Source organism: Bombina bombina, chromosome 2, assembly GCF_027579735.1.
Source record: "Bombina bombina isolate aBomBom1 chromosome 2, aBomBom1.pri, whole genome shotgun sequence".
In the NCBI taxonomy this organism is placed as follows: domain Eukaryota; kingdom Metazoa; phylum Chordata; class Amphibia; order Anura; family Bombinatoridae; genus Bombina; species Bombina bombina.
Genome location: NC_069500.1, coordinates 168,038,358 through 168,052,843, shown reverse-complemented (window position 1 = coordinate 168,052,843; position 14,486 = coordinate 168,038,358). Strand labels below are relative to the sequence as shown.

The window sequence follows — 14,486 nt, the reverse complement described above, 5'->3', positions numbered from 1 at the left end:
TAACCGACAATAATTATTGATGTATTGTATTGTAAAATGGCAGTACTTGTTGTTGAGACTTTTTTGAATAAAATTAATCTAATTCCATACTAGTTGTTCCCCGTTTTAGCTTTGAGCGCCGAGAGTGGTGGGACTTTTTTCTTTGCAAAAACTGACCGGGACTGTTTTGAGGCCAGTTCCCTTTACACTCCTGGCCTAAAGGGTTGTCCTAGCACAACCCATTTTATTCTGGCTTACTGTGCTCTCTTGTCATACATATAAGTTGATGCAATTCAAATGCTTGACTCCTGGACGGTAGTCTAATTATTTCAAAAAGTTCTTTAGTGTTGAATAAAGCTTATTTCTTGGAACTTCCAAACCACACAAGCTGTCCAAAATCTGAAACATATAAAGATTCCTTTTGCAAGCAAGGGACTGGATGGTGGCGATGGGTTTCACAGCCATTTTCATTGTAGATCCTTGAATTTGTTTTCAAACGAGACCACTGTAACTGAGCTTCTTGTCCCAGTGAAAGCACATTGTTCCTGACTTGTTTAAGAGAATACAGCTACCACAGATGGTGATTGAAAATGCGAGGGTACTCTGAGAGAAAGTTTTCTAGAGATGTTTTTTTTTTGGACACATTTTAGTAGGAGCTCAAGAGAGGTAGTGGGATTATCTAGCCAATTGCTATAAAGGATACAGGTCAAAAGGCGGTATAAATACACACAGAGCCATTACCCCTACTATTATGACAAAAAACATGAACCTATCAACAAATTCCCAAGGTGGGCTGAATTGTCTGGATATGAACATAGGAGACAGGAAAACAGTATGAGCAGGCTAAAAAAAACACACGTCACTTCTGCACAATCACTCAGTATGGATGAGTGTAAGCATAAAGCTACAGGGGTACGCACAGAGATAATATTCTCAAGTTTAAAGGGACACTATACCCAAACATTTTATTTCATGATTAAGTTAGAGAATACAATTTTAAACAACATTCCAATTTACTTCTATTACCTTACCTAATTTGCTTCATTCTTTAGATATACTTTAATGAAGAAATAGCAATGCACACGGTGAACCAATCACAGGAGGTATCTATGTGCAGCTACCAATCAGCAGCTACTAAGCATATCTAGATATGCTTTTCAGCAAAAAATATCAAGAGAATGAAGCAAATTAGATAATAGAAGTAAATTAGAAAGTTGTTTATAAATTGCAGTTTCTAAATCATGAAAGAAAAAATTTGGGTTTCATGTCCCTTTAAGTAGGTGTCAAATATTCATCCTTCATATGTGCAAAACAACAAACGATTCAGTTGGAGCAGACTTAGCACATTTAATTCCAAGTAGGTAGTGACTGACCTAACAGCAGCCTTATGTAGGCTGGGAATCTATCTAATCAGACTTGTGGGACACATTTCTACTTGAGTGGTCAGAGCTAATCTACCCACAAGTACCGGTATGGTTCTGTGTGTTACCTTAAAGGGACAATGATTCAGATAAAGCACGTCATTTTAAACAACTTCCCAATTTACTTCTATTATCACGTTATCTTCCTTCCTTGTATCCCTTGTTGAAAAGCAGTAAAGCAAACTCAGGAGCATGTATGTGTTTGCAGCAGGCTTGCAAGAATGTTGTACATTTACAAGAGCAGTAGATGGCAGCACTTTTTTCCTGCCAGTTAATGCTCCAGTCATGTGCACACTACCTATTTAGATATCTTTTCAACAAAGAATACCATGTGAATGAAGCAAATTTGATAATAGAACTAAATTGGAAACTTTTTTTAAAATGGTATGCTCTGTCTAAAATAACAGAAATGTTGGGGTCATGTCTCTTTAAAGAACCACAATAAAAAGATTGAGTGCGTGCTCAGAAAAAAATCCACTTTTTTATTACACATTTTGCCTTGAGTCTAAAATGTTGAAAACAATTTCCTTCTTTTATGTAGTTTTTGAGAAGATGTTTACCTTTAAGCTGTGCACTATTATATGTATTCATTTCTCTTAATAGTTAAGTAATAACGCAAAAACTGTAGCTTTGCAAAATGCAGGGGCTGATAACCTTTTACGTGCACTGTGATCTAGTGTGCCGGACAGATTATTAATACATAATGAATAGGATTATTTTTAATAATAATTGCAACTCAGCCACCTCTGCCTGCACCACACCATCCAGATACTGTCTGCTAATTTGGTTTCTCCTGAGCATTTTGAGCTGTAAAGACACTGGGTCTGGCAGTGTTACAAATATTATGATAGATTTTGCCGGCACCTTGTCAAAACAAAATAATATGTCCCAAACATGGTATCAAAACAATAGCAAGATCTAAAAAAAAAAAAAACACCACACCTCAATAGGTGACATTAGATAGTTACTCAGTAGTATATATTATATATGATCAATGTGTTACACCCCAAGAATAGTTCATTATTTTAGACAATACAGTAGTGTTTCCTCCCCAGGACCTTTTTAATGGACGCACCTCCCGGCTGATTTTACTGAACACTTGGCTAGAATTTAAGCCAATATTAAGCTAAAATTAACAAATAAACATTTTTGTCAAGGTTCGTTGGACAAATTAGCATTAAACCGATTTATGTTAAACTATGCAATGAATCTGTGCTTTGGATAGCTCATGTAACAGATTTATAAAGAACATATATATATAAAATATTATAATATTGAAAAGTATTACACTGTCCTCACCTGACTACTTGATAATGGCATCCAGCTGGAAAAAATGTTCTGTGAACAGTTGAAGGGACACGAAACCCCAACATTTTCTTTCATGAATTAGGTAGAACAAACAGTTTTAAACAACTTTCCAATTTACTTCAATTATCAGATTTGCTTCATTCTCTTGGTGTCATTTGTTGAAGGAGCAGCAATGCATTACTGGTTTCTAATTGAACACATGTGTGAGCCAATGACAATCAGTATATAGCTGCAGCCACCAATAAGCAGCTAGAACCTAGGTTCTTTGCTGCTCCTGAGCTTACCTAGATAAACCTTTCAGCAAAGGATAACAAGAGAAGGAAGCAAATTAAAAAATAGAAGTAAATTGGAAAGTTGTTTAAAATTGTATGTTCTTTCATAATCACAAAATAAAACATTTGGGTTTCATGTCCCTTTAATTGTTCTCCTTAATGTCCTTATATTGCATAACTTAAATGCATAAACAAGCTCTACGGAAAGCAAAATTTAAGGCAACTGGGATTGTGTACTTGGTTAACAAACAGAAAATAGAGATATAAAATGGATCTACTAGGCCTTTATTCTTTGTTTCATAAATCAGTTTATGACTTTTTTGCATATTAACCATATTTGAAGGAAAACACACCAGTTCTTGATCTGATAAACATATGGCTAATATTGATGCCAAACCATGGTTAATCTGTTTTTTTTCACCAAAGTCCTATAGCGCCATCTTATGGTAAAAACATACAGAAGTACAGTTCATTCTCAAAGAGACTTCACCAAAATAAATGTAATAGTGTTGGTAATTTAATATATGAAGGGAATCATGGTTCAAAATGCAGACTGGGTCTAGAACAGTGGAATGAGGTTGTGTAGGAATTTCCCATCATTAAAAAGGGACAGTAAACAACCTGTAATTAAAAGACATTTCTGTTGTCTTGCTATAAAATATCAGTCAGGTCTAAACATTTTTAAAACAAACCTTGTTTGCTGCAGTTGTTTTTAGTAGCCAAACTCCACTGACCACTCATTTGGAAGAGTCAACTTGGGCTTGAATCAGCATCTGACACGACAATTCACGGTCTTTGTGCTAGTATAAAGTGCATTGTTTTGCGACCACTCATTTGGGGGAGCCAACTTGGGCTTGAATTAGCATCTGACACGGCAATTCACGGTCTTTGTGCTAGTATAAAGTGCATTGTTTTGCAGTTCTTATTGTTAAAAACAATTACCTTTTTCAGTACCGAGAATTAGAAAAAAACAACTAAATTTTAAGAGCTAAATTACATGAAAAAGGTTCAAGATAAATAAAGTATATTGCAAAGTTGTTCCACTATGCCTAACCAAACATTTTATATTTAACTCTCAAGGTGTTTACTGCCCCTTTAAGGTCTCTGCTGTGTGTAAAAATATTGCGGATATGTTTCAGATCACTTTTTTTAAAAGTATACCCTTGCCTATTGTATCTAAACTACGATTTTTTTTTATTCCACTATTAAATCCAGACAAATAATTGTGCTATAAATTCTAAAACAGAAATCTGCTCAGTTCCAAACAATTAGTAAGACACTGAACCCACATTTTTTCTTTCATGATTCGGATAGAGCATGACATTTTAAGCAACTTTCTAATTTACTCCTATTATCAATTTTCTTCATTCTCTTGGTATCTTTATTTGAAATACAAGAATGTAAGTTTAGATGCCGGCCCATTTTTGGTGAACAACCTGGGTTGTTCTTGCTGATTGGTGGATAAAATCATCCACCAATAAAAAAGTGCTGTCCAGAGGTCTGAACCAAAAATATCTTAGATGCCTTCTTTTTCAAATAAAGATAGCAAGAGTACGAAGAAAAATTGATAATAGGAGTAAATTAGAAAGTTGCTTAAAATTGCATGCTCGATCTGAATCATGAAAGAAAAATATTGGGTTCAGTGTCCCCTTAATGAAATATGCAATTGTTAAAGCATTTTATTTTTTTCACTACTACCGGTACCTGCCACTAGACGTGTACATTTTGTTATGCTTTTGAATAACCAAATGAACCAATACAACATTCATTTTGTTTATAAGAGAAATTCAATGAAACAAAGAACAAATGCTGTTTTTTGTTAATTTGGTTTGATGTGGCATAATGAAAGCCAAGAAAAAAAATGAAAACTACTTTATTTTGCACGTCTACCCACTGCTATCTAGGTTTTAACTGTCCACTCTCTCTTTGTGTTTAACCCTTCTTATAGAGTAACATGAGCAAGATAATGCTAGAGAGACAGTAAGTCTGATTTTTTTCGTGCTCAGAAGCAGAATGCAACTTAAGTTCAAAACATTTCTGCAGATGCTACAATAAGTGCTCATGTTTAGTTTTTAAAATCTGTTTCTTTTTCTGTTTACATATTGTTTTTTTCTATAGGAACACCGTTTAATACCCCTTTAAAGTCACTCTTGCAACACACTGCAGCTCCTTATCAGGAATTAAGGTGTTAAACTTCTTTGAGTAGCATTAAGCGCTGGCATAAAAAAGGTGCACCAACCTGCCAAGAGAGATGATGGTCAAAGTAGAGGTTACTAATAATGGAAAGCGCACAGCGTTTTTCCTCTATTACTTAGTATGAAAGAGAGAAAAGGTTTTGTTAATTTACCATAATTAAACTATGACATTTCAAGTCTATAATTAAAGTGACAAAAGGAAGAATTTCAGTTTTACATGGCCTTTGGTAGCTAATCTGTTATTGGTTTCAAAATGACTAGAAATCAGATAGTATGTCAAGAAAGGTTTGCGTGCTTTGAAAAAAAGAAAAATCGTACCTGAAGAAAAGCACGAAAGACTTTTTTTTTTTTAAGACTCACTCAGACTACTCAGTGACAAACAAAAGAGAGAGGCCATCAAGTCGAAGTAACAAGGGTTGCTACTAAGAAAAGTAAAAACTCCTAAGAGATGATTGGATTCAAATCAACATCTAAAATGATAATCAAAGAAAAAATTATTTCCAAGTCAGAGGTCACTGAGGCCCTGCAAGAAGCAACAAAAAACATCAAAGACAAAAAGAAGCTTAAAATGTTTAATCAAAATCCAAGTAAAAAAGCAGTCCCATACCTGCAACTGAAATTCACTTCCGATTACTGTCTCCTGATACTGTATTAATCAGCCTCCAGGCCTTTACAGTCAAATGCTTTGAACTAAAGTAATTGACTTCAGTAGCAGACATCTAGCAGAAATTGACAATTGTGTTAAGACTTTTAAGCACAGAATCTTCTTAGATGTAAGGAGAAAATCACCATTAAACCTAAATCCCTGAATCGATGGAGATGCTGAGATAAACTTTAAGTTTTATCAAGGCATACAATATAAACAAAATGTTCCTTTATTCATCCATTGAAGTGCACTAAGTGAATAGTGATATATCTACAGTAGTATTAATCTTTTTTAATGAGGAAAAAGTATAAAAACCTCTGCTGTGGTCATCACTATCCTCTTACAATGGCAAAAACATTGCTAGTAGTACCTCAAAAGTAATTGGAAAAAAAAAATCCCTATTGACCAGGCCAAAAGAGTTGAAAAGAAAAAGTTTTGAGTGAGGAAAAGAAGGGGTCAACTCTGGCTTTACTATAAGAGTTACAGTGACGCCAGGTTGCTTCCATCTTTAAAATTTCAAAGACGGCACTTCATAAGAAAAAGGTCAAGTAGCAGACATTGGGGAGAACAAAGATACAGACTGGCATAGGGTAAAAAAAACTCCACTGCTCGGGATGACACCAACTTATTTAAATGTCAACCAACAACCTTAGGATGATATCAAGTGACCTACAAAAAAAAAATGTTAAATGGCAGCTGGGGTGAAGTACACAGCAAGTACGGTTCAAAACAGGCTCCTAAGCTGGAGTCGTGCAAAGCTAGAATAAAGCCCTTCATCAATGAGAAGCAAAAAAGAGCCAGGCTGAGATTTATAAAAAAGACAATAAGAATTGGACTGTAAAGGACTGGAGTAAGGTAATCTTCTATGATGAGTCCAATTTTCAGCTTTGCACAATGCCTGGTCATCTAATGGTTAGAAATGATACCTGGAGAGGCCCACAAGCCACAGTGTCTCAGACTCACTGTGAAATTTGGTGGAGAAACGGTGATGATCTGGGGGTGTTTCAGCAAGGCTGGAATTGGGCAGATTTATCTTTGTGAAGGACACATTAATTAGGCCAAGTACAAGGTTATCTTGGAAGAAAACTTGCTTCCTTCTGCTTTGAAAACTCTGAGGATTGTTTTTTTTCCAGCAGGACAATACTCCATGCCACACAGCCAGATCAATCAAGGTGTGTATGGAGGACTACCAGATGAAGACTTTCATGGCCAGCCCAATCTCCAGACCTGAACCGTATTGAAAACCTCTGGAATGTGATCAAGAGGAAGATGGATGGTCACACCCTACCAAACAAACCAAAGCTAATTTTTGTGCCAGGAGTAGCATAAAGTCAGCCAACAGCAATGTAAAAAACTGGTGGAGAGCATGCCAACTGATTGATAAAAATCAGGGTTATTTCACCAAATACTGATTTCTGGACTCTTGCCAAGTTTAAACATTTGTATTGTGTTGTTTAAAAATGAATATGATTGTGTTTTCTTTTAATTATTTGATGCCTGAAAACACTGCACCTTTGTTATTTTGACCAGTTGCCGTTTTCTGCAAATAAATGTTTTAAATGACAATATATTTGTATCTGAAATTTGGGAGAAATGTTGTCAGTAATTTATAAAATAAAACAAAAAATTGTTAATTTTACTCAACACACATACCTATATATAGTAAAACCAGAGAAATTAATAATTTTACAGTGGCCTCCTATACATACACACACAAACACATGCAAACATACACATGTATATGTCAGATTTCATTGATAAATTAGAAAAGCATTACTAATGTAGCAGGAGTCCTATTTACAGAACAAAGTGAAAAGTACGGGAAAAAAAACACTGTAATGCTGCAATGGAAACTATAAAGCCAGTACCTGACAAATCATCTTTTACATCATGAACACTTACATGTGCGTTCCTATTTCTTTAACTTCATGATGAATCACATCATCAATACAACTGTCAGGTTTAAGTTCACCCACAACGGCACTGGAAGCCGATAGATTTAATCGCTGGGAGCTTGTCTGGAGATCTGCCTTCAAAATAGATTAAATAGGTGATAAATAAAAAATATTTATGTACATTTTATGTGAAAAACCAGCATAGCACACGTGTATATTCCAATCTGTAAAAAGGCTCTTCTCATAAGTTTTCAAATGATTTCTCATGACTCCTTATGTTAACTTATCAGATACATTGCATTAAGAAACCTTGCCAAGAAGTATTTTGAATTCATCAGAAAACACTTTTTTTTCAAATAAAATATTCTTGGCAAAAAAAACCCCAAAAAACTATTTTAAATATTTATGACTGAAATTAATTGTTTAGGGGTTTTAAAAATGTTAATAAATTACATAAAATGATAACATGTAGATGCAGATGTTACAAATTTATATTTATTCTAGAAATAACTACATTTGAGACTGTTGGTTTAAAAGGAGAATAAAGTCAAAATTAAAAAACATTCATGATTCATATCAAGCATGCAATTTTAAAATGTACTTTTATCATGTACTCTGCGTTGTTCTTTTTGTATCCTTTGTTGAAAATCATACAGAGGAATGCATACGAGCAGCATTGCACTACTGGGAGTTAGCTGGTGGCTGCCCATATATGCCTCTTGTCATTGGCTCACCAGATGTGTTCCGCTAGCTCCCAGCAATGTATGACTTCTCTTTCAACAAAGGATATTACAAAAATGAGCAAATTTGATAAAAGTACATTGGAAAGTTGTTTAAAATTGTATCTGAATCATAAAAGAAAAGTTTTAGGTTTTATGTCCCTTTAATCAATTCAAATGAGCCTTGTTTTTAATGGATTTGAATACTATCTATAAGAAAGCCCAGATATAGAGGAGTTTAAAATGAAGTTTTACATATTAAATTTGAATGAATTAAAATGGAGGCACTAACAATTGCAATAATATAAGTGAAGGTAATTTGCAATCAGAAGGCCAGATTACCAATACTGATTGCACAGGGCATGTTATTTTGCACAATCTATAACACCGGAATTACAAATTGCAAATTAAACTGTTGACATATTTTTGTTATCCATGAATAATTTTAGTCTGGGCGCTAATAGAAATCTAATACGAGGTAAATTAAAGGGACAGTAATGTCTACATTAAACTTTTTATGATTTACGCAATGTAATATATATATATATATATATATATATATATACACACATACATATATATATATATATATATATATACACACATACATATATATATATATATATATATATATATATATATATATATATATATATATATACACACACACACACACACACACACACTGCAAAAGGGATGTGATAAGCCCAATTGTCAAAGCCAGGAAAATCAGCACTCTTATTCAATGGTACAAAAATATAAATATTTATTTAAAGATCAAAAAAGACTTCGGTGAAGGGGTAGCATTAGGAGCAACATACAAGCTATCATCACAGGATACATGTGCCTCCAAATAACTACTGCAGCAAAAAAACACCTCAATATAAAAACAATATTCTATTAAGAGTTATATAATAATACAAAAGGACTGGTCCTCGTGACTAAGGGGCCTGTGAATCCAAACATTAGCAAACAGCAATAATAATGTGTTAGAGGCAGGTCAAGCCAGAAGTAATTAGCTTCACCAACACACGGACTGACAACACCCTGCTGCACACAGAACCCCCAAGCAAAACAGCTTTTGGAGGTCAAAACTGGGCAGGTATAGTATGGGATCTATGTCATCCGTGCTATGGAGCGCTAGAGATACTACTGGTATATAATGGTATACAAAGTGTAGCAGACATAAGCCAATAAACGGTTGTTCATACAGATACATCAGCAAGCTTTGGAAGAAGTGGTTAGCACAATTTCTTATGCAAAGTTCAACCACCTATAATAAAGCGGACTTGGATGCTCGTTTGCGGCTGCTATAGAAAGCACGCCGTTTCTTAGATCAGACACGTGTCATCAACCGGTCAGTTATTTTTGTAGCAAAAGCATCACACCGTTCCGTGTATATATATATTACTGCAGCCACTTTGCACCTATGAAGCCATTTATGAACTAATACTGAACTGTTGTACTTTTTTCTGTATTTTGTTCTATGGCATCTGTTCTCAGAGACTATTGTTCTTATCTGGTTCTTCTAACATGCAATTTAAAACAACTTTACAATTTACTTTTTATTATCAAGTTTGCTTCATTGTCAAAGTGGCCTCATAGGACTTCAGGAGCGTGCACGGGTCTTTAGCACTCTATGGCAGCAGTGTTTGCATCTTTGTATAACATTGCTACAAACATTACTGGCATAGAGTGCTAAAGACACAAGACCGCCTCTTCAACAAAAGGATTCCAAGAAAACAAAGCAAATTGAATAATAGTAATAAACTGAAAATTGGTTAAAATGACATGCTCTATCCAGAACATGAATAATGTTACTGTCCCCCCAATAACGTGCTAAAATGGCGTTATGCTTTTGCTCTATCCTACATTTGTACTGTAACTTGCACAATACCAGCCCTGGTAAAAAATACATTAAACATCGACTAGCAAAACTACTGCTAAAATGCAAACTGTACAGATTGTAAGCAAGCGATATTAATGCTCCATTACACTTGCGTTTTTGGACTTTTATTTGTAATTTGGTCCAGAATATCATAGGTTGGAAAGAGATATAATACAATGTAAGTTCATATATTAAAAGACAAAAAAACATTTATTACCCATTCCCCAGTTCTGCATAACCAACACTGTTATTTTAATACATTTTCACCTCTGTGATTACATTGTATCTAAACCTCTGCAGACTGCCTCCTCATCGCAGTTCTTTTGACTGACTTGCATTTTAGCCAATCAGTGCCGACTCATAAATAACTCCACTAGAGTGAGCACAGAGTTGTAAATTGCATACTCTATGTGAACCATGAAAGTTTAATTTTGACTTGACTGTCCCTTTAAAAGGGATTGTAAATTCAAAATTAAAGGGACACTGAACACAAATTTTTTCATTCCTGATTCAGATAGAGCATGAAATTTTAAGAAACTTTCTAATTTACTCCTATTATCAAATTTTCTTCATTCTCTGTTTGAAATGCAAGAATGTAAGTTTAGATGCCGGCCCAGTTTTGGTGATTAACCTGGGTTGTTCTTGCCGATTGGTGGATACATTCATCCACCAATAAATAAGTGCTGTCCAGAGTTCTAAACCCCCCAAAAAGCTTAGATGCCTTCTTTTTCAAATAAAGATAGCAAGAGAACGAAGAAAATTTGATAATAGGAGTAAATTAGAAAGTTGCTTAAAATTGCAGGCTCTATCTGAATCACGAAAGAAAATATTTGGGTTCAGTGTCCCTTTAAGCTTTTGTGATTCATATAGAGAATGCAATTTTAAACAACTTTCTGATTTATTTCTATTATGCAATTTGCTTTGTTCTCTTGGTATCCTTTGTTAAAAAGCATACATAAGGAGGCTCACTTCTAGAAGCTAGCTACCGATTGGTTGTTGCACATATATGCCTCCTATCATTGGCTCATCTCATGTGTTCAGATAGCTCCCAGTAGTGCATTGCTACTCCTTCAACAAAGGATACCAAGAGAATTAAACAAATTGGAAAGTTGTTTAAAATTGCATGCTATCTGAATCATGAAAGACAAATTTTGGGTTTCATGTCCCTTTAAAGGTTTATTTAAATGTGATACTTATGGGATAGATACTTAAAGGGACAGTTTATCCAAAACTTTTCTCCCCTTTAAATTGTTCCCAATGATCAATTTTACCTGCTGAAGTGTATTTAAATTGTTTACAAATAGCTCCTTTACCCCTATTTCGGCTTTTGAAATAGCTGATTTAGCCTGTGGTTTCCCCACCTATACTGTAAGTTTCTATACTGGAGTCTAAGCTATTGACAAGCCTATGTAAACACAACCAGCAGAAGAAATTACACTCCCAGTGGGGTGCAGAACAGTTAAGTAATAAAATGTTAATTTTCCATTGATCTGTCTAAGTATTGAACTTAGGTTTACTGACAAATATAAGATAAGGAAGCAAGTGCGATACCAAGATATATATTACCTGCAAGCTCAACCCATTGTAATAGGCTGTAGTTTCAAAGCACAAATCCAGCTAATTCACATACAAATAAACCTGAAAATGCAATTTTCAATACATTTTATACTCTGCAGCTGGTATATCAAGTCATTAATACATTAATGGAAAAACAAATTTACAATGTACTGTCCCTTTAAACATGATATGCAGATAGATAACCTTAGACACACTTGTATCACTAGTTTACCTTTCTAACAATGCTCGTTCTTGATGTAGTACTTAAAGGGACACAAGTCTAAATAAACATTTATGATTCAGATAGAGCATGCAGTTTTAAGACACTTTCCAATTTACTTCCATTATCAAATTTTGCACAGTCTTTTTATATACACACTATTAGGGGAACAAAATCCTATTGAGCATGTGCACAAGCTCACAGGGTATACGTATACTAGTCTGTGATTGGCTGATGTCTGTCGCATGATTCAGGGGCCGAAAAAATAAATTTGTCAGAAAAAAAAAAATCTACTGTTTATTTGAATTTCAGAGTAGGCGTTAAATTACTGTATTTTTATTATGCACTTGTTAATTATGCAATTCTACTGCATTGAGTGGTCCGTTAAAGAACCATGAAATTGAAAATACTAATTACGATGGAGCACACCATTCTGAAATAAACTAAAACTTTACAATTACTATTATTATAAAATTTACTTTGTTGTCTTTTAAATTTACTTTGTTGTCTTTGTTTAAAAGTATACGTAGGTAGGCTCAGACACAGCAATGCCTATGTCATTGGCTCACTAAACATCTTTAGCTAGCTTCCAGTTGTGCATTGGTGCTTTGGAGCGGTCTTTAACTATGTGTTTAAAGGGACAGTAAAGTAAAAAATAATCTTTCATGATTTAAATAGGGCATGTCATTTTAAACAACTTTCCAATTTACTTTTATTACCAATTTTGCTTTGTTCTTTTGGTATTCTTAGTTGAAAGCTAAATCTAGGAGGTTTATGTGCTAATTTCTTAGACCTTGAAGACTGCCTGTTTTTCACCACTAGAGGGCGTTAGTTCATGTGTTTCATATAGATAATATTGAGCTCAGGCACGTGAAGCTCCTAGGAGTCAGCACCGATTGGCTAAAAAATGCAAGTCTGTCAAAAGAACTTAAATAAGGGGGCAGTTTGCAGAGGCATAGATACAAGGTAATTACAGAGGTAAACAGTATATTAATATAACTGTGTTGGTTATGCAAAATTGGGGAATGGGTAATAAAGGGATTATCTACCTTTTAAAACAACAAAAATTCTGGTGTTTACTGTCCCTTTAAGTCCTATTATCTGCATGGCTTCGTTTTCAGTGATCACAATGCCATATTCCTTCTGCCAATAAAAGGCCTCAGCCATGAAATAGTTTTAAACAATGCATTCTTGATACTGGGATAAAAAAAAATCTAAATGCAAATTATATTTCACAGGGTATTACATTACAGGTGTTTTGATTGATCCCTTTGTACCGTGAGAAACATTACAAATACATGACAACGTGTGAAATTAAAGGCATAGTCAAGTAAAAAAAAAAAACTTCCATGATTTAAATAGGGCGTGTAATTTTAAACAACTTTCCCATTTACTTTTATTACCAATTTTGCTTTGTTCTTTTGGTATTCTTAGTTGAAAGCTAAACCTAGGAGGTTTATATGCTAATTTCTTAGACCTTGAAGGCCGTCACTAATCTGAATGCATTTTGACAGTTTTTCACCACTAGACAGCGTTAGTTCATGTGTTTCATATAGATAACATTGAGCTCAGGCACGTGAAGCTCCTAGGAGTCAGCACTGATTTGCTAAAAATGAAAGTCTGTCAAAAGAACTGAAATAAGGGGGCAGTTTACAGAGGCATAGATACAAGGTAATCACAGAGGTAAAAAGTGTATTATTATAACTGTGTTGGTTATGCAAAACTGGGGAATGGGTACTAAAGGGATTATCTAACTTTTTAAACAACAAAAATTCTGGTGTTTACTGTCCCTTTAACCTTGTTTTCCAAAGCAAAAGCAATAGTATCTATACTATAATCGCGTTTGTAACGTGTCCGTCGCCAGATGCGCACGCATCCTCAAAGCAATGTTGGCTGCGAGAGGTAGCCAAAAAAACATGTTGGTCCACCTGGATGCAGCGTAGGCAAACAAAGCCCTAAAAAAAGTTTATTAAAAAACCCAGAAACCTGCAACATCACAAAATAATATAATCAACCCCTAATCCGCAAATAACATTACTCAAATATTAACCCCTAAACCGCCAACCCACCCACATAGCAATAAACCAAATTAACCCCTAAATTGCCAACCCCCAATATCGCAGTAAACCTAATCAACCTATTAGCCCTAAACTGCCAACCCCTCACAACGCAATAAACCTAATTAACCTATTAACTCCTAAACTGCCAAACCCCCACAAAGCAAACAAATGACTAAGCCCCCTAACCTAACACCCCTAAATTAACCCCGATACCAAGTTACACTTAAATAAAACCTAACATTAAATTACAAAAAATATATATACAATTTAAAAAAAAAACAAAAAAAAAACACAACACTAAAATTACAGAAAAAAATAAACAAAAT

At 34.5% G+C, this 14,486-nt stretch overlaps 1 protein-coding gene across 4 annotated transcripts in view; it reads right to left on the bottom strand.

Annotated features, from left to right (window-relative positions):
• Window positions 1–14,486, bottom strand: part of TRAPPC13 (trafficking protein particle complex subunit 13) — a 126,505-nt gene that overhangs the window by 65,678 nt on the left and 46,341 nt on the right. For all 4 annotated transcript variants that reach the window (XM_053701336.1, XM_053701337.1, XM_053701338.1 and 1 more), the window contains exon 5: window positions 7,724–7,851. In XM_053701336.1, the coding sequence (XP_053557311.1) occupies window positions 7,724–7,851 (128 nt within the window). The remainder of the gene's footprint in view (window positions 1–7,723; window positions 7,852–14,486) is intronic.